Source organism: Amia ocellicauda, chromosome 14, assembly GCF_036373705.1.
Source record: "Amia ocellicauda isolate fAmiCal2 chromosome 14, fAmiCal2.hap1, whole genome shotgun sequence".
Taxonomy (NCBI): Eukaryota; Metazoa; Chordata; class Actinopteri; order Amiiformes; family Amiidae; genus Amia; species Amia ocellicauda.
Genome location: NC_089863.1, coordinates 9998834 through 10017546, shown reverse-complemented (window position 1 = coordinate 10017546; position 18713 = coordinate 9998834). Strand labels below are relative to the sequence as shown.

At 48.4% G+C, this 18713-nt stretch overlaps 2 protein-coding genes across 2 annotated transcripts; one reads left to right on the top strand and one right to left on the bottom strand.

The window, feature by feature from the left end:
• The first annotated feature begins 257 nt into the window (after nt 1–257).
• lpcat4 (lysophosphatidylcholine acyltransferase 4) lies at nt 258–8644 on the top strand. The gene is made up of 14 exons (XM_066722949.1): nt 258–1034; nt 2100–2242; nt 2973–3193; nt 3276–3388; nt 3479–3539; nt 3774–3832; nt 3923–3957; nt 4038–4092; nt 4204–4286; nt 4487–4618; nt 4714–4861; nt 7237–7335; nt 7453–7594; nt 7895–8644. Exons 1-14 carry the CDS (start codon nt 927–929, stop codon nt 8089–8091), a joined length of 1596 nt encoding a protein of 531 aa, XP_066579046.1. The 5' UTR covers nt 258–926; the 3' UTR covers nt 8092–8644.
• A 179-nt stretch (nt 8645–8823) lies between these two features.
• LOC136768120 (proteoglycan 4-like) lies at nt 8824–16954 on the bottom strand. The gene is made up of 7 exons (XM_066722173.1): nt 14663–16954; nt 12822–12991; nt 12531–12659; nt 11968–12065; nt 11618–11886; nt 10071–10157; nt 8824–9870 (listed from the first exon to the last, which is right to left on the bottom strand). The coding sequence occupies exons 1-7, from the start codon at nt 16952–16954 to the stop codon at nt 8824–8826; spliced, it is 4092 nt and encodes a 1363-aa protein (XP_066578270.1).
• Between the last annotated feature and the right edge of the window lie 1759 nt (nt 16955–18713).

Sequence of the window (18713 nt, the reverse complement as noted above, 5' to 3'; positions counted from 1 at the left end):
ACTCTACAATACCACACTCCCATACTGTACTATACTACACCTACACTGTACTCAAGTGCAGTGTTCTAGACTGTTCTGTTCTATTCTGCACTCCTAGCTGTTCTAAAGCAGTGTTCTAGACTACTGTACTGTACTGCGCTGCTACAGTGTTCTAGACTGCAATGTATTGTAGTGCTTGTTATTGTCCTTTTCTCTGTGGTACAGTACTGCACTACACACACACACTCTCAGTGCCCTGTTAACAGAGCAGGTTGAACGGGTGTGCTGTGTTGTGATAGTGGGGGGTGTGTCTGACTCAGAGAGAGAGAGAGAGAGAGAAACAGGGAGGGACACACTCAAAAAGTTTAAATCTACCTGGTCAGAGTGAGTTGCGTGTCGTCCTGAAACCGTCCAGTCAATCCGCAGCTGGACCTCTGGACTCATCCCAAGAACTCAGTTATAGATCCTATTATATATTCAACCAACTGGGAGGAACTAACAAGAAAGACACTTGTACACCAGCGGAATACCCTGTCATTTTCAGCACGATTGCTCTCTTTTTTCCTTTTCTTTTTTAAATGTAATTCGAAAGATGTATTAATGTGGCGCTTGAATTCTCTTTCCTGTAGAGTCAGTTTGTAAATCATAATGTGTGTGGCAGTACAGTTGCCTTTAATATAGAGAGCCTGGGGGGCTGGCGTGTGTAGTGTAGAGACAGTTGTGTGTGTTTTCGGCAGCCATAGTGATTGTAACGTGTACGGGTTGAGCGCACGATTGAAAACTTGAATCACCTTAAGCCGAGAGGGGAGTCCCCGCAGACAGATCGGACAGACATCGGACAGACATCGGACAGACTCGTTTCTCCTTCGGGCTGGTTCCGAAGACACGTCGCCAGGGAAACCATCAACTGTGCGGCCCGGGACCCCCAGAGCGCCCCGGAGAGAGGGATGGAGAGAGGGATGGAGAGAGGGATGGAGAGAGAGCGGGGCATGGGCACCAGCAGGATTAACCCTGTAATTCACGACCTCAGACTGACCACCACACAGAGAGTGCGGGTAAGCAACTAACAGTATTATTACTACACCGTGTGACATTGTTTGTTTGTTTGTTTGTTTGTTTTGTTCCTGGGTACTGAGTGTTATTTCCTAATTGCTTCTACCTCAAATGTATAGAAAATGGTTATTATTCCGCAAAAAACTTTGCTTTTGTGGCCAGCACAGTGATATTTTGAAATGTAACTGTTTCCAATGAGAAAAAAAATATTAATAATAAATATATATATATATATATGAATCCAAATGAACATGTATTTATACTAAAGTAATACAAAAATGACTACCAAAGATTTAGAAGTGAGTAGTTTTTCGAGATTTACGATTATACTGTAAATACTGTAAACTACTCACTTCTAAATCGTTTCTAGTCATTTTCGCATTACTTTAGTATAAATACATGTTCATTTGGATTCATATGTTGTTTATTTCTGACTTTCTGTGAACGAAAAGACACAAATCCGCCCGTTTTTCTCATTGGAAATAGTTTTAATTTCAAAATATCACTGTCCTGGTCACAAAAGCAAAGTTTGTGGGGAATAATAGCCATTTTCTATACCTTTGAGGCAAAATCAATTAGGAAATAACACTCACTATCCGTGTTACATAGTGTAATTAATGCAATTTAAATACCGGAAAATACTTTGCCCTCACGGCACAATATTGTTTGCAAAACAGCGGTCTCAATACGCAATACGCAATACGCATGCTCTGTGCGGCAGCGGGCAGCAGTGTGCAGGGGCAGCTGTGAGAGCTGCCGCCGAGGCAGTTAGCAGTTGTACAGTAGTTGTTAGATGGGGTGCAATCTGATCGTTGTCGAGGGTGAACGACTCCACACAAATGCATCAGGAATGATCGCACGTGTCTATTATACAATCTGCTGATAGTGCCCCTGACCGCTGCGTAAGAAGTGGTTTAACCTCCATGTGCTGCAACGGCGCTGCCATTTAAAACTACTTACACAGGGCCAGTGCAGTGTGTTGTGATGTGGACTACAGTGTGTTTAGAGTCTGTGTGCAGTGTGTGTATACAGTGTGCGCAGGGTGTAATGCAGCCTCTCTCCTGCAGGGGGCGGTGTTGGGCTCAGTGCTGTTTCCTCTGCGCATCGCCCTCACTGCGCTGCTCTTCCTGCTCGTGTGGCCTTTCGCCTGGCTGGCAGTGACCGGTCTGACGCCACAGCAACGCGAGAAGCCACTCAGCGGCTGGAGACGGTGGGTTAATTGGTTAATTGGTTAATGGGCTCCCTCTCTCCTTTCGACTTTGCCCAGGTCTCTCTCTCTCTCTCTCTCTCTCTCTCTCTCTTAGTGCAGTGTTAATGTGCTGTAGTGTTCAGTCAGTGTGTCTGTATTAACCCTCTCTCTCTCAGTGCAGTGTTAATGTGCTGTAGTGTTCAGTCAGTCAGTGTGTCTGTATTAACCCTCTCTCTCTCAGTGCAGTGTTAATGTGCTGTAGTGTTCAGTCAGTGTGTCTGTATTAACCCTCTCTCTCTCAGTGCAGTGTTAATGTGCTGTAGTGTTCAGTCAGTGTGTCTGTATTAACCCTCTCTCTCTCAGTGCAGTGTTAATGTGCTGTAGTGTTCAGTCAGTCAGTGTGTCTGTATTAACCCTCTCTCTCTCAGTGCAGTGTTAATGTGCTGTAGTGTTCAGTCAGTGTGTCTGTATTAACCCTCTCTCTCAGTGCAGTGTTAATGTGCTGTAGTGTTCAGTCAGTGTGTCTGTATTAACCCTCTCTCTCTCAGTGCAGTGTTAATGTGCTGTAGTGTTCAGTCAGTGTGTCTGTATTAACCCTCTCTCTCTCAGTGCAGTGTTAATGTGCTGTAGTGTTCAGTCAGTCAGTGTGTCTGTATTAACCCTCTCTCTCTCAGTGCAGTGTTAATGTGCTGTAGTGTTCAGTCAGTCAGTGTGTCTGTATTAACCCTCTCTCTCTCTCTCTCTCTCTCAGCTGGTTGCTCCACCCCATCATCCGTTTCCTGAGTCGCTGTGCCTTCTTCTCTCTGGGTTTCCTGTGGATCCGTGTCAAAGGTCAGAGGGCCCGACCCCAGGACGCCCCCTTGCTTGCCGTCGCCCCTCACAGCAGCTTCCTGGACACGCTAATGGTGGTGACCTGTGACCTCCCCACCGTGGTGTCCCGCTCAGAGAACCTGAGTCTGCCGGTGATAGGAGGTGAGGGACAGTGTGTCAGTGTGTCAGTCAGTCAGTGTGTCAGTCAGTCAGTGTCTATATTAACTCTCTCTCTCTCACACAGCATTGTTGCGGTTCAATCAGTCCCTCCTGGTGTGTCGTAGTGACCCGTCCTCACGCAGACAGTGTCTGGAGCAGCTGACCCACAGACTCAGACAGCAGGGCACCTGGCCACAGGTGAGCGTCTGTCACTTTCTGTGTCTCTCTGTCTCTGTCTGTCCTACTGTCTCTCTGTCAGGTTTTCTCATTCCTCTCTCTCTCTCTCAGGTGTTGATCTTTCCTGAAGGCACCACCACCAATGGTAAAGGATTGATTAAGTTCAAGACAGGTGAGTGACCCAGAGAGAGCAGTGTGGTTGTGCGGTTGTGTTGTGAGCTGTGGTGCTGCGTTGTCGTGACTGTGTGTGGTGTTGTGGGCTCTGGTTTTTCGTGTGTCGTGGTTCACGTGACCGTGTTGTGTTGTGGTGCAGCAGCGCCATTTTAGCCGAGTTGCGTGGTGCGGCTGTGGTGCTCCGTGACTGCGTCGTGCTGTTGTGTGACTGTGTTGTGTTGTCGTGTTGCAGGGGCGTTTGTTGCCGGAGTCCCAGTCCAGCCGGTCCTGCTGCATTACCCCAACACACTGGTGAGTCACATAACTGATCAAGCAGTGTGGTTAATTGATTAATGGACTGTTTTTAATTGATGTTGATATGACTGTGTGTTCTGTCTACAGGACACAGTGAGGTGGACATGGAAGGGCATATCCTGGTCAGTACAATTATTATTATTATTAATAATATTGTTATCTTGTGTCTCTCTCAATGTTTTTTTTTCCATTTTGTTTTTAGGATCCAGGCACTATGGTACACCACCTCTCAGCTCTACACTAATGTCACAGTGGAGGTGAGTCTCTCTCTCTCTCTCTGTTTTCATTACTGCACATCCTTGACATCACATCCCAAGCCCCGCCCCCTCACTGCTCCCGTAACCTTCATACCTTTTCATTGGCTGTAGTTCCTGCCCGTCTACACACCCTCACAGGAGGAGAAGGAAAACCCCAACCTCTTCGCAGACAACGTGCAGCAGCTGATGGCCAGGTGAGCAGCTACACACAAGTCACAACAACAACAACAACAACAACAACAACAAAGCGAATTGTGAATATAACTCGGGATTCTGGGACTATAATTGCATTAATTGGCCTTGTGTCCCAGTGTACAGGACTCTCACCCTCTGAGTGTGTTAACTATAGGGTGTTTCTCTCTCTCTCTCTCTCTCTCTCTCTCTCTCTCTGCAGGGCGCTCGGTGTTCCGGCCACAGAGTTTGTAATTGAGGGGGGGGCCCCAGTGACCAAGCTGGGGGGGTTTAGCCTGCCCTTCCAACACCCAGCCACGGAGACTGTGTCCCTGCTGACCCAGACGCACACAGGGTGAGATGCTGACACACTCACACAATGACACACTCATACAATGCCACACTCACACAACGACACACTGACACATTCACACCCTCTCTCTGTTTTAGTGTGTCGGAGGTAGGAGCTATTCTTGATGTTTTGAGTGACATCTGTCAGTCAGAGCCCGAGAGGCGGGTCAGTGCGGCTCAGCTGGGCTCTCTGCTCAGACTGACCGATACACAGACGGCCCAGAGAGTCCACAGCCTCTACACACAGGTACTGACTGTCCATCCGTCCATCCGTCGGTCTGATTGTTTCCAGTTTTGTCCATTTGCCTGCCTGTCTGACTGTCTGTGTGTTATTGTGCATTGTTGTTGTTGTGTCAGTGTGTTTTGTAGGTTTGTTTTGTTGTCTCAGTGTCATGTCTCAGTGTGATGTCTCAGTGTGTCAGTGTGTTGTCTCAATGTCTCAGTGTGATGTCTCAGTGTGTCAGTGTGTTGTCTCAATGTCTCAGTGTGATGTCTCAGTGTGTCAGTGTGTTGTCTCAATGTCTCAGTGTGATGTCTCAGTGTGTTGTCTCAGTGTGATGTCTCAGTGTGTCAGTGTGTTGTCTCAGTGTCTCAGTGTGATGTCTCAGTGTGTCAGTGTGTTGTCTCAGTGTGATGTCTCAGTGTGTCAGTGTGTTGTCTCAGTGTGGTGTATCAGTGTGTCAGTGTGTTGTCTCAGTGTAGTGTATCAGTGTCTCAGTGTGTTGTCTCAGTGTCTCAGTGTGATGTCTCAGTGTGTCAGTGTGTTGTCTCAGTGTCTCAGTGTGATGTCTCAGTGTGTCAGTGTGTTGTCTCAATGTCTCAGTGTGATGTCTCAGTGTGTTGTCAGTGTGATGTCTCAGTGTGTTGTCTCAGTGTGGTGTATCAGTGTGTCAGTGTGTTGTCTCAGTGTCTCAGTGTGATGTCTCAGTGTGTCAGTGTGTTGTCTCAGTGTGATGTCTCAGTGTGTCAGTGTGTTGTCTCAGTGTGGTGTATCAGTGTGTCAGTGTGTTGTCTCAGTGTCTCAGTGTGATGTCTCAGTGTGGTGTATCAGTGTCTCAGTGTGTGTATCAGTGTGGTGTATCAGTGTCTCAGTGTCTCAGTGTGGTGTATCAGTGTCTCAGTGTGTCGGTATGTTGTCTCAGTGTGATGTCTCAGTGTGGTGTGTCGGTGTGTTGTGTCAGTGTGTTGTCTCAGTGTGTCGGTGTGTTGTCTCAGTGTCTCAGTGTGATGTCTCAGTGTGTCAGTGTGTTGTCTCAGTGTCTCAGTGTGATGTCTCAGTGTGTCAGTGTGTTGTCTCAATGTCTCAGTGTGATGTCTCAGTGTGTTGTCAGTGTGATGTCTCAGTGTGTTGTCTCAGTGTGGTGTATCAGTGTGTCAGTGTGTTGTCTCAGTGTCTCAGTGTGATGTCTCAGTGTGTCAGTGTGTTGTCTCAGTGTGATGTCTCAGTGTGTCAGTGTGTTGTCTCAGTGTGGTGTATCAGTGTGTCAGTGTGTTGTCTCAGTGTAGTGTATCAGTGTCTCAGTGTGTTGTCTCAGTGTCTCAGTGTGATGTCTCAGTGTGTCAGTGTGTTGTCTCAGTGTCTCAGTGTGATGTCTCAGTGTGTCAGTGTGTTGTCTCAATGTCTCAGTGTGATGTCTCAGTGTGTTGTCAGTGTGATGTCTCAGTGTGTTGTCTCAGTGTGGTGTATCAGTGTGTCAGTGTGTTGTCTCAGTGTCTCAGTGTGATGTCTCAGTGTGTCAGTGTGTTGTCTCAGTGTGATGTCTCAGTGTGTCAGTGTGTTGTCTCAGTGTGATGTCTCAGTGTGTCAGTGTGTTGTCTCAGTGTGGTGTATCAGTGTGTCAGTGTGTTGTCTCAGTGTAGTGTATCAGTGTCTCAGTGTGTTGTCTCAGTGTCTCAGTGTGATGTCTCAGTGTGTCAGTGTGTTGTCTCAGTGTCTCAGTGTGATGTCTCAGTGTGTCAGTGTGTTGTCTCAATGTCTCAGTGTGATGTCTCAGTGTGTTGTCAGTGTGATGTCTCAGTGTGTTGTCTCAGTGTGGTGTATCAGTGTGTCAGTGTGTTGTCTCAGTGTCTCAGTGTGATGTCTCAGTGTGTCAGTGTGTTGTCTCAGTGTGATGTCTCAGTGTGTCAGTGTGTTGTCTCAGTGTGGTGTATCAGTGTGTCAGTGTGTTGTCTCAGTGTCTCAGTGTGATGTCTCAGTGTGGTGTATCAGTGTCTCAGTGTGTGTATCAGTGTGGTGTATCAGTGTCTCAGTGTCTCAGTGTGGTGTATCAGTGTCTCAGTGTGTCGGTATGTTGTCTCAGTGTGATGTCTCAGTGTGGTGTGTCGGTGTGTTGTGTCAGTGTGTTGTCTCAGTGTGTCGGTGTGTTGTCTCAGTGTCTCAGTGTGATGTCTCAGTGTGGTGTATCAGTGTCTCAGTGTCTCAGTGTGATGTCTCAGTGTGGTGTCTCGGTGTGTCGGTGTGTTGTGTCAGTGTGTTGTTTCAGTGTGTCGGTGTGGTGTATCAGTGTCTCAGTGTCTCAGTGTCTCAGCAGTATGTTGTGTCAGTGTGTTGTCTTGTTTTCAGTGTGTTGTTGTGTCAGTGTGATGTGTTGTCTCAGTGTGTTGTGTTGCTGTGTGTTTCAGGGGGACGAGAGGCTGCTGGAGCTGAGGCGTGTAGCGGTCAGTCTGGCCGCAGTGAGTGACAGCTGGAGCCCACAGAGAGTCCTGCACTGCGCCTTCACCGTGAGTACTGAGTGTGTGTGTGTGTTGTGCATCAGTGCAGTGAGTTGTGTGTGTTTTTTGCGTATCAGTGCAGTGGATTGTGTTTGTTGTGTATCAGTGTTGTGTTGTGTGTTGCAGCTGTATGACGGGGGCAGGAAGGGCTGGCTGACTGCGCAGGAGCTGCAGGAGCTGCTGGGGGCGCTGCTGGGCCAAGCGCAGCTGCATACAGACGTCCTGCACAAGCACAGCTGCGCAGACACACCAGGACAGCTGACACTGAGTGAGTCTCTGCGCACAATGTGGCTGCCCACTCACATACTCCTGAGATACTACTACTGCTACTGCTGACATACTCCCACAGATAATAGTACTACTATTACTGACATACTACTACTATTACTACCACTACTGAGATACTCCTGAGATGCTACAAAATAATTCTACTCTTGATATTATTAGATAGTATTCTTACTAATGCTATTGTGATACTCTATTAGTACTACTGAGATACTACTATTGCTATGAATATACTTGTGTCTGTCAAACAATCTGACTGCTTTTATTTCCGTCTGTCTGATAGGTGACTTGCTGCAGTTACTGACAGCCCACCCGACCTATCAGAGACTGTTCACCACATACCTCAGGCCCAGGGAGGACGCGGAGCCAAAGAAGGCCGCACCCCTGGCCAATGGAAAGAGCCATCTGCACAAGAGGCTGGGGCTGTCGGACAGAGCCCTGCCCTGCGGAGCGCGCTCGTGCAACAAGAAGAGAGACTGAGGGCTCCTCAACAGAAGCTGTCCTAATTTGGCAAAGAGGGGGGGGCAAGGTGGAACAGTTGAAACTGTTGTGTTATTGTTGTGTAGTTATGAATTAAACCTGTGCAATTCATACTTATTATTATAATAATAGAGCATCTCCATGGCCACATGGTTTGGGCCTGTGCGTCTTTATTAAGAGTGCAGGGCTGAGCTAGCATGGGGGGGCCTGTCTGCGTTGGACAGGACAGTGAGACAGTCTGTGGGACAGGCTTTTACTCTACTGCTACTCCTGCAATTACTGCTACTGTTAGTCAGTCAACATGTCAGTGTGCCAGACAGTATATCAGTCAGTCAGTCATTCAGTCAGTCAGTCAGTGTGTCAGTGTATCAGTTTGTGTGTCAGTCAGTCAGTGTGTCAGTATATCAGTGTGTCAGTCAGTTAGTCAGTCAATGTATCAGTGTATCAGTTTGTGTGTATCTGTCAGTCAGTGTGTGTGCTGACATATTCCAGGGCGACTGTGTTACCACTGTGATCGCCACATGATCAATAAACTGAAAAACAAAAATGAAAAGGTACTCACTCAGAGACTTTATTACTATGAATAAACACTGCTCTATCCCTCTTTACATTTTTCTTCCCTCCCTCTTTTTTTTCATCAGTGGTTCCTCCACCTCTCTTCTCTCTCTCTCTCTCTCTCTCTCCTCTTTTCTCAGCCACGTTTGGGGGCTGGGCATCATCTTCCCTTGCTTTCTACTCCTCTCCCTCTCCCTCTCTCTCTCCTCCACTCTCTCTCCCCCTTCTCAGCCTCGCTCCAGGGGGGTTTCCTGTGGCTGGCTGGGATCCGAAGTGAATTGACTGGATTGCAAGTGAATCCTGGGAGTTGTAGTAACCATGGGGGCTCCGCAGTGCATTGTGGGATGTGTAGTACTGCAGGTTGGCAGCTGCATAGTGGCCGTTGTAGTTCTCTAGGCCCGTGGGAAATGCGCTCTGGGAACTGTAGTTCTGCATAAGGATGACGTTTGCATCGCTGCCAGGGTGTTGTAGTATGCTGAGAGGTGCATTGTGGGGGCTGTAGTTTAACAGGTGTGCTGGGTAGGTGGCACCCTGGAAATTGTAGTTCTCAGGTAAGAGTGGATGCTGCTGGGACAGAGAGGGATTGTAGGTACTGTAGTTCTCCGGAGATAAGAGCAGGCGCTGAGGATCATGGGAACTACAGTCGGGCAGAAGCACAGGAGACAGAGGCTGAGCGTGAGGAAATCTGGCATGGGCACGTTGAGGGCTGTAATTCTGAGAGGCAGGTGGCAGTGCATTGTGAGAAGTGTAGTTGTTGTGCAAGAGGTGGGGAGCTTCATGGCCACTGAGACGCTGAGGCTGCAGGGAGAGAGGGGCATTGTGGGGGCCGTAGTTCAGAACAGGAAACTCTTGAGGAATGCTGGAGTAGGGCCGCCGGATGCTGTAGTTCTCTTGCATGGCCACGGGGCTCCGGTAGGGGGAACCCTGTGGATTTTGCAGAGCATTCTGGGTACTGTAGTTGTCCCGCATGATGGGCGGCCCACTGTGTAGGACTGCAGTTTCATTCTGGGGGCCGTAGTTCTCCCGTGGGAGAAAGAGTTCTCTTCGGCTGCTGTAAACATGGGCACGGCGAGGAGCACCCTGGGCGCTGTAGCCCTCTGGCACGAGCAGGGCAGCAGGGCTAGGAAGCGGGCCGCGCTGAAGTGCATTGTGGGGGCTATAGTCTCGCTTGGTGACTGTCTGATAGGCAGGTGCAGTACCAGAGCTTATGTGCTGTGCTGCTACCTGTGAGAAAAGAGAGGGAGAGAAAGAGACATAGAGAAATATAAGGTGATAAAAACACATGGAGAGGTAGAAGTGGAGAGAGAGATCTCCAATTATTTGACTGTAATAATTATACTGACAGGAGCGATGTAGAAGATTTAGTTGTGTGGATATGGTGAGGGAGAGGGAGAGGTGATGCAGACAGACACAGACAGCAGTACCTGGTCCAGCTGGCCTGTCTCTCCCAGTGGAGGGGGAGCTGGGGAGAAGAGAGAGGACAGGTACTCAGGGTTGATCACTGACTCCACCTGAGAGAGAGAGAGGGACAGAGACAGCAGTCCTTACTGTTCAATTCTTCAATCCTTACTGTTGATTGGCTATTGAACATTCTGCTGGAATGGAATGGAGTCATAATTAAGCATATTGGTGCAAAAAGCACAAACTCAGCACCAGTGTTAATTTTGGCAGGATTTAGTCTTACTGTTTTGACTAAAATGCTTGTCGGTTTTAGCCATTTTAGCCATTTCATTTGTTTTAGTTAATATTAGTTGATGAAAACTCATGTCATTTTAGTCTAGTTTTAGTCAGTGTAATTTTTGTCACATTTTAGTTCATGTATTTTGACTTCATTATCACCATTATGCATTATGTCTGATGCCAGATGTTTACATCAGTTATTGGATGGACACAAAACAAACTTATTGCTTGGCTTAATTTGAAATTTATTTGGAATCAAGTCACAAACAGCTATGGTAAACCTCATGATCACAAATTACTGTTATTCCAATTTTTTTAAGTTTGACGTTTCTCTTGAAAATGTGTGTAATAAGAATAGAGTTACAAGAACAGTATGGAAGCATATAGTGGACTTCATTCCAATGCAAATGTAATCCCACAATTGCATTTCCATTCATGCACGCATTATTTCGGTCAAAATGCAAATACAATCATCCCATTTATATTTGTATATTCCAGTACACTGATTTGCTGACAATATTACATTTCAAATGGCTTTTGCATTAACATTTCATTTTCAAAGACTTCCCCTACTAATACACAAACGATTGCATGTTTAAAATTATATTAAAAGCATAAGCATATTGTTAAGCCCTACAGTAGCCAAGTGTGAATTGCACTTCATGCTGTAGCGCTTAACTTGTCGTCCTGTACTTATAAGTTAACCAGTTAGATCCTACATTTACTAATTACAAGACCCGCACTTACCAGTCCTGTATACAAAAGAACAGGTGTTTAACTTCACACAATCTGTATCAACTTCACGTTAAGACCAATACATTAAACCACATCAAGCGCATTCAATGTTTAGCGAAACACGCTTGGGTCCAATCGTGTCACATTCTGTTGCGCAGATTTCCGCGGTTCTACATTGCTCCACCAATGGGATTGGTGGGATTCTGCAGATCTGCGCAGAACAGCGATTAGCTGTGCTACATGAACGCATTGACTGTGTCATTGCATGCATTATTATGATTAGACCATGAAACAACTCCCTGATTGTCCACCTCGCAAAATACTGTAATTTATGTCCATTAGTCTTGTGTTGAATTTTTTCGTTTCGTCACATTTTAGTCAACTAAGGCATTTCTTTTTACTTATCATTTTTTTCACAGTATTTAATCTCGTTATCCTCATAGTTATCGTCACTGAAAGTAGGTCGTTGACGAATATTTTGCGTCATAGTTTTCGTTGATGAAATGAACACTGCTCAGCCCCACCACAGGCACACAACAACGTGCACCAGCCACACCATCACCTTGTCGACGAACTGTCTGTCTGAGCACAGCTGATCCAGGTACTCCAGAAATGGACCCCCTTCAAGGCCCGTGACCTCTGACCCTGGTGACCCCAGAGCCTCCAGGAGTTTTGTGTATTCCTGCCACGCATCTGGAGGGGGGCCGCCGAGCTGTTTCCACTCCCCCTCACTGGCCAGGGGTGTGCTGCTGCTTCTCCTGCCTCCCCCCGTGCCACTGCTCTTACTGCCCCCTCGGGCCCTGGGCTTCTTCTTCGGGGTGTTATCTACTGACAGAAGGGATTAGGGAGGGTTATAATAGACACATGGACTGATTGCTTTAACCTGAACTTTGACCCCAGACTAACCATTGTTGCGGGTCTTTCTGGAATTGACCTCTTGAGTGACCTTTGACCTCTCTGTGACCTTTAAGCTTTCTAGTTCCTCTTGCTCAATCTCCATGAACCTACAGGCACAGACAAATCATTATTATTATTATTATTATTATTATTATTATTATTATTATTATTAGTCTATCTGTGTGTCTCAGTGCGTCTCAGTGTCCCTCAGTGTGTCTCAGTGCGTCTCAGTGCGTCTCAGTGTCTCTCAGTGCGTCTCAGTGTCTCTCAGTGTCTCTCAGTGTGTCTCAGTGTCTCTCAGTGTCTCTCAGTGTGTCTCAGTGTCTCTCAGTGTCTCTCAGTGTGTCTCAGTGTCTCTCAGTGTCTCTCAGTGTGTCTAAGTGCGTCTCAGTGTCTCTCAGTGCGTCTCAGTGTCTCTCAGTGTCTCTCAGTGTGTCTCAGTGTCTCTCAGTGTCTCTCAGTGCGTCTCAGTGTCTCTCAGTGTCTCTCAGTGTGTCTAAGTGCGTCTCAGTGTCTCTCAGTGCGTCTAAGTGTCTCTCAGTGTATCTCAGTGTGTCTCAGCATGTACTCACTTCCTGGCCATGTCATAGTAGATAATGCGGTCACAGTTGCTCAGTCTCTTCCACTCGGCCACGGCCATAGACATCCCTTGAGACAGGGACAGATGGTAATACAGGCGTGACAGGGACCTCAGCACCGGACTGAGAGGCAGAGGTGTGAGAGAGGGAGAGGAAGAGTGAGGAGGAGGAGAGAGAGGCAGAGATTAATATAAACACACTGGCTGACTGGACCGCACTGATAAGAGGGAGGGGAAGAGGGAGAACAGATACATTCATTAAAGGAGTTAAAGAGCCTCCACTCACATGAAGAAGCAGGCGAGGGCCTCTGTGTCGGGCGAGCAGGGGCAGTAGGGCAGGGTCAGGCGCCTGTAGTCCTGCCACCTCCTGTAGTTCTTGTACATCCGCTGCGAGAGGCGCCCCAGCGCAGGGCAGGAGGGCGGCGGCGTGGGGGGCATCGGCATCAACGCCGACGCCTGGCGGGGTACCGAGACGGGTACTGGGACTGGGACTGGTGATACTGATACTGGTTCAAGATGAGTTATTGGGTCCGATTGTGGTACCAGTTGTATCTGGGTTACTGGATTCATTACTGGTATTGATTCTGTCTGTGACACTGGTGATAACGTGTGTAATAGTGTTTCCGTTACTCGCTTTACTACTGGTATTGCTTCGGAGACTGGGCCCAGGACTGACTCTGGTACCTCTTCTGTGGCTGGGCCCAGGGCTATCTCTGGTCCTAATATTGGGTCTGGCAGCATTGCTGGTTGTGCTTCAGATATTGGGTCCAGTGTTGGTACTGGAGCGGGCAGAGGTTCTGTCCCGGACACTAGTAGAGGTTCAGATACTGACTCCAGTTGTGAGAGAAACCACAGCTCTACATCTGAAACTGTTAATGCCACTAAGTCCGATAAAGGCAGAGGGTCCGAGCCTGATACGAAATCTGAAGCTGGGAGAAGTTCTGTCCCTGTCACTGGTAGTGGTTCTGATACTGGCTCCAGTTGTGAGAGAATCCACAGCTCTAAATCCAAAACTGAATCTACCACTGGTTCCGATACAGACAGACAGTCTGAGCCTGTTATGGAAACTGATTCTATTACTGACACTGGGTCTGATGCTGCTTCTGATGTTGGTTTTGATGTTGGCTCTGATACCAGGTCCGATACTGGTTCTGATACCAATAGAAGGTTGGAGTCCAAAAGTGAAGCTGGTTCTGCTACTGATACTAATATTGGTTCTGGTACTATTTCTGATACTGATTCCAGTTCCAGTATAAATGTAGGTTCTGGTACAAACATCTCTGCCTCTGGTACTGGTTCTGAAAGCAAAACTGTCTGTGACTGGTACCCTGGTGCTGATTCCACTGGTAACACCTGGTCAGATCTAGACACTGACTCTGATTCCAATGGTGGTTCTGTGTCTGATCCAGTTACTGGTTCTGATGCCATCAAAGCACACACATCTGACACCGGTGTTGGTTCTGTCACTGACCCAGCTGCCACTAGGACGGGTTCTGACAGAAGTGGTAGTTCTGAAAATACAGAGCCTGGTTCTGTGTTCTCTGATTCTGGTTCTACCCCCAACCCCGAGAACAGCTCAGACTCAAACATTAACACCGGCCATTCTGACCCAAATACTGGCTCTGATTCTGATCCTTGCTCTGGTACTGGTTCTGATCCAAATGCTGGTTCTGACCCGGACAGTGATTGAGACTCTGGTTCTGACTGAGAATCCAGCTCTGCTTCCAGAGCAGGGCGGGCAGGAGGGGCAAGAGTAACAGTAGGGTCAGGGGTAATAACAGCAGTGTTAGGGGTAGTAGTGATGGGAAGAGAAGTGGTTCTTGTGGATGAGCGTGTGATGCGTTTTGTATGTGTTGTGTGTGTTGGGCTGTGTGTTGTATGTGTTGTGTGCGTTGGGCTGTGTGTTGTATGTGTTGTGTGTGTTGGGCTGTGTGTTGTATGTGTTGTGTGCGTTGGGCTGTGTGTTGTATGTGTTGTGTGCGTTGGGCTGTGTGTTGTATGTGTTGTGTGCGTTGGGCTGTGTGTTGTATGTGTTGTGTGCGTTGGGCTGTGTGTTGTATGTGTTGTGTGCGTTGGGCTGTGTGTTGTATGTGTTGTGTTTGTTGGGCTGCGTTGGGTGGGCGGGGCTTGGCGGGGTTTGGGGCGTGGCTTTCTGCCTCTTCTCTGGGGGGTCCCCTCTCTCTCTCTCTCCATCTCTCTCCCTCCCTCCCTTGTTCCATCTCTTCCTGTGGCTCTCCTTGTCTCTTTATCTTTCTTGTAGTCTTTCGGTCTCCCTGTCCTTTTGTCTCTCCGTTTCACTCTCTCCTTCCCTTTTTCTGTCTCTCTCTCTTTCCCTCTCTCTGTGGATCCCTCTGTCTCTCTCCCTCTCTCTTTCTCTCTTATTCTTGCTTTTGCTCTCCCTCTTGTAGTCAGTGCTTCTCTGTCAGTGGTCCTCTCTGTCTCTTCTGCTCTGCCTCTCTCCCTTGCTCCCTCCTTCTCCCAAGCTCCTGCTCTCTCTGTGCTTCTGTTCTTCTCCCTCTCCCTCACTCCCTCTCTGTCTGGCCCTGGCACTGTCTGTGCTGGTGTTGCTCTGGAGGAGGCGCCCTGGGCTGCTAAGGGAGTGGAGTCCCCGCCCCCCTTGCCTTTCTCATCCAATGAGGGCTGGGGTCGGCGCTGGGAGGGTGAGGCCTCTGAACCCGTGCTGTCCCCTGATTGGCTGCCTGGATGGCAACGTGTTTTCATTTGAGGCACTGTAGTATCCGATCCTGGTTCTGATACAGATTGAAGGTTGGAGTCCGATAGTTCTGATACTAATACTAATAGTGATTCTGGTATTGAAACTGACTCCTGTTCTGATATAAATGCAGGTTCTGGTATCAACACCTCTGCCTCTGGTTCTGGTATTGCTTTTGACATATAGTGCCCCTCTGGTACTGGTTCTGAAAGTAATACTGTCTGTGACTGGTACCCTGGTGCTGATTCTACTGGTGACAGCAGGGCAGATCTAGACATTGACTCTGATTCTAAAGGTGGTGCTGTTTGTAATCCAGTTTCTGGTTCTGATGCCTGCATGGCATACACATCTGACACCGATGACGGTTCTGTCACTGACCCGACTGCCACTAACATGGGTTCTGACTGAAGTGGTGGTATTAATAATGCCAAGACTGATTCCAACTCTGACCCAAATTCGGACCACAGTGTTGACCCTGATACTGACATTGGTTCTGACCCCGATATGGACCACAGTGCTGAATCTATCCCTGGTACCGGACCTGTGGGTATGCTTGATGCTAGTTCTGACTGCAACCCCATGAACAGGTCCGACCCCAATACTGACTCTGAAGCAAGCGACCATTCTGACCCGAATACTGTCTCTGACCCGGACTGTGATTGAGACTCCAGAGCAGGGCGGGCAGGAGGGGCAAGAGTAACTGTAGGGTCAGGGGTAATAACAGCAGTGTTAGGGGTAGTAGTTGTGATGGGAAGAGAAGTAGTAGTGGTAGGTGATATAGCAGTGGTACTTGCCATAGCACTAGTAGTAGGGTTAGTAGGGATAGGAGTAGTTGTGGTAGGGGTAGTAGAGATAGGAGTAGTTGTGGTAGGTTTTGTAAGGGTAGGAGTAGTTTTGGTAGGGGTAGTAGGGATAGGTGATGTTGTGGTAGGGGTAGGAGTAGGGATGGTAGGGTTAGGAGTAGTTGTGGTAGGGGTAGTAGAGGTAGGAGTAGTTGTGGTTGGGGTAGTAGGGGTAGGCTTAGTTGTGGTAGCAGTAATAGTTAGGGCAGGAGTAGGGGTAGTAGGGGTAGGAGTAGGGGTAGTTGTAGTAGGCGTAGGGGTAGTAGTGGAAGGCATAGTCGTGTTAGGTGTAGTAGGGGTAGGAGTAGTTGTGGTAGGGGTAGGAGTAGGAGTAGAGGTAATAGGGGTTGGAGAAGTTGTGCTAGTAGTAGTAGGGGTAGGAGTAGTTGTGGTTGGAGTAGGTGCAGGAGTAGTTGTGGTAGGGGTAGGAGTAGGGCTTGGTGTACAGGTAGAAGTAGGGGTAGGAATAGTAGGGGTAAGAGTAGTGGTAGGGGTAGGAGTAGCTGTGGTAGATGTAGCAGCAGTAGAGAGAGTAGTAGCATAGTCTCTCTCTCTCTCTATCTCTTTCCCTCCCTCCCTTGTTCCATCTCTTCCTGTGGCTCTCCTTGCATCTTTCTCCTTCTCTCTCAGTCTCCCTGTCTTTCTGTCTCTCCGTCTCACTCTCTCCTTACCTCTCTTTGTCAAGCTCTCTCTTTCTCTCGTTCCCTCTCTCTCTGTGGTTGCCTTTACTTCTGTCTCCCTTCTATCCTCTGTTTTTCTGTCGCTTCGTGTCTCTATCTCCTTCCCTCTTTCTGTCTCTCTCTCTTTCCCTCTCTCTGTCGATCCCTCTGTCTCTCCCCCTCTCTCTTTTGCTCTCTCTCTCATTCTTGCTTTTTCTCTCCCTTTTGTTTTCACTCCTCTCTCTGTGGTCCTCTCTCTCCCTTTGCCTCTGCCTCTCTTCCTTGATCCCTCCCTCTCTCTCACTCCCTCTCTCTCTGCGGTTCTCTCCTCTTCCTCCTCCCTCTCCATCATTTCATCTCTCTCTGTGGTTGACGTTACTTCTTTCTCCCTTCTATCCTCAGCTTTTCTGTCTCTTCGTGTCTTTATCTCCTTCCCCGTTTCTGTCTCTCTCTCTTTCCCTCTCTCTGTTGATCCCTCTGTCTCTCTCCCTCTCATTCTTGCTTTCTCTCCCCCTCTTGTAATCACCCCTTCTCTCTCTGTGGTCCTCTCTCTCTCTTTGGCTCTGCCTGTCTGCCTTGCTCCCTCCTTCTGCCTCACTCCTTCCCCCTTTGTGCTTCTCTCCGCCCCTCTCGCTCCCTCTCTCTCTCTGCTTCTCTCCTCCCTCTCTCCCTGTACTTTGGACCTTCTTGCTAAGCAGGAAGCAGCAGACGAGGAGGCGCCCTGGGCTGCTAAGGGAGTGGAGTCCCCGCCCCCCTTGCCTTTCTCATCCAATGAGGGCTGGGGTCGGCGCCGGGAGGGTGTGGCCTCGGAACCCGTGCTGTCCCCTGATTGGCTGCCTGGACGGCAACGAGTTCTCATTCGGGACACTATATTATCCGATCCTGGTTCTGATACAGATTGAAGGTTGGAGTCCGATACTGAAGCTGGTTCTGATACTGATACTAATAGTGGTTCTGGTACTGGTTCTGATGCTGACTCCAGTTCTGATATAAATGCAGGTTCTGGTACCAACACCTCTGCCTCTGGTTCTGGTATTGCTTTTGAAATATAGTACCGCCCTGGTACTGGTTCTGAAAGCAATGCTGTCTGTGACTGGGACTCTGGTGCTGATTCTACTGGGGACACCGGGCCTCTCTCTGTTGATCCCTCTGTCTCTCCCCCTCTCTCTTTCTCTCTATCTCTCTTTCTTGTGTTCTCTCTCCCTCTTGTAATCATTCCCTCTCTCTCTGTGCTTCTCTCCTCCTCCTCCTCTCTCTCCCTCGTTCCCTCTCTCTCTGTGGTTGCCTTTACTTCTGTCTCCCTTCTATCCTCTGTTTTTCTGTCGCTTTGTGTCTCTATTTCCTTCCCTCTTTCTGTCTCTCTCTCTTTCCCTCTCTCTGTCGATCCCTCTGTCTCTCTCCCTCTCTCTTTCTCTCTCTCTCTCATTCTTGCTTTTTCTCTCCCTTTTGTTTTCACTCCTCTCTCTGTGGTCGTCTCTCTCTCTTTGGCTCTGCCTCTCTTCCTTGATCCCTCCCTCTCCCTCGCTCCCTCTCCCTCTGTCATTCTCTCTTCCTCTCTCACTCCCTTTCTCTCTGTGCTTCTTTCCTTCTTACTCTCCCTCACTCCCTGTCTCTCTGTGGTTCTCTCCTCTTCCTCCTCCCTCTCCATCGTTCCATCTCTCTCTGTGGTTGACATTACTTCTGCCTCCCTTCTGTCCTCTGTTTTTCTGTCTCTCTGTCTCACTCTCTCCTTACCTCTCTTTGTCAAGCTCTCTCTTTCTCTCGTTCCCTCTCTCTCTGTGGTTGCCTTTACTTCTGTCTCCCTTCTATCCTCTGTTTTTCTGTCGCTTCGTGTCTCTATCTCCTTCCCTCTTTCTGTCTCTCTCTCTTTCCCTCTCTCTGTCGATCCCTCTGTCTCTCCCCCTCTCTCTTTTGCTCTCTCTCTCATTCTTGCTTTTTCTCTCCCTTTTGTTTTCACTCCTCTC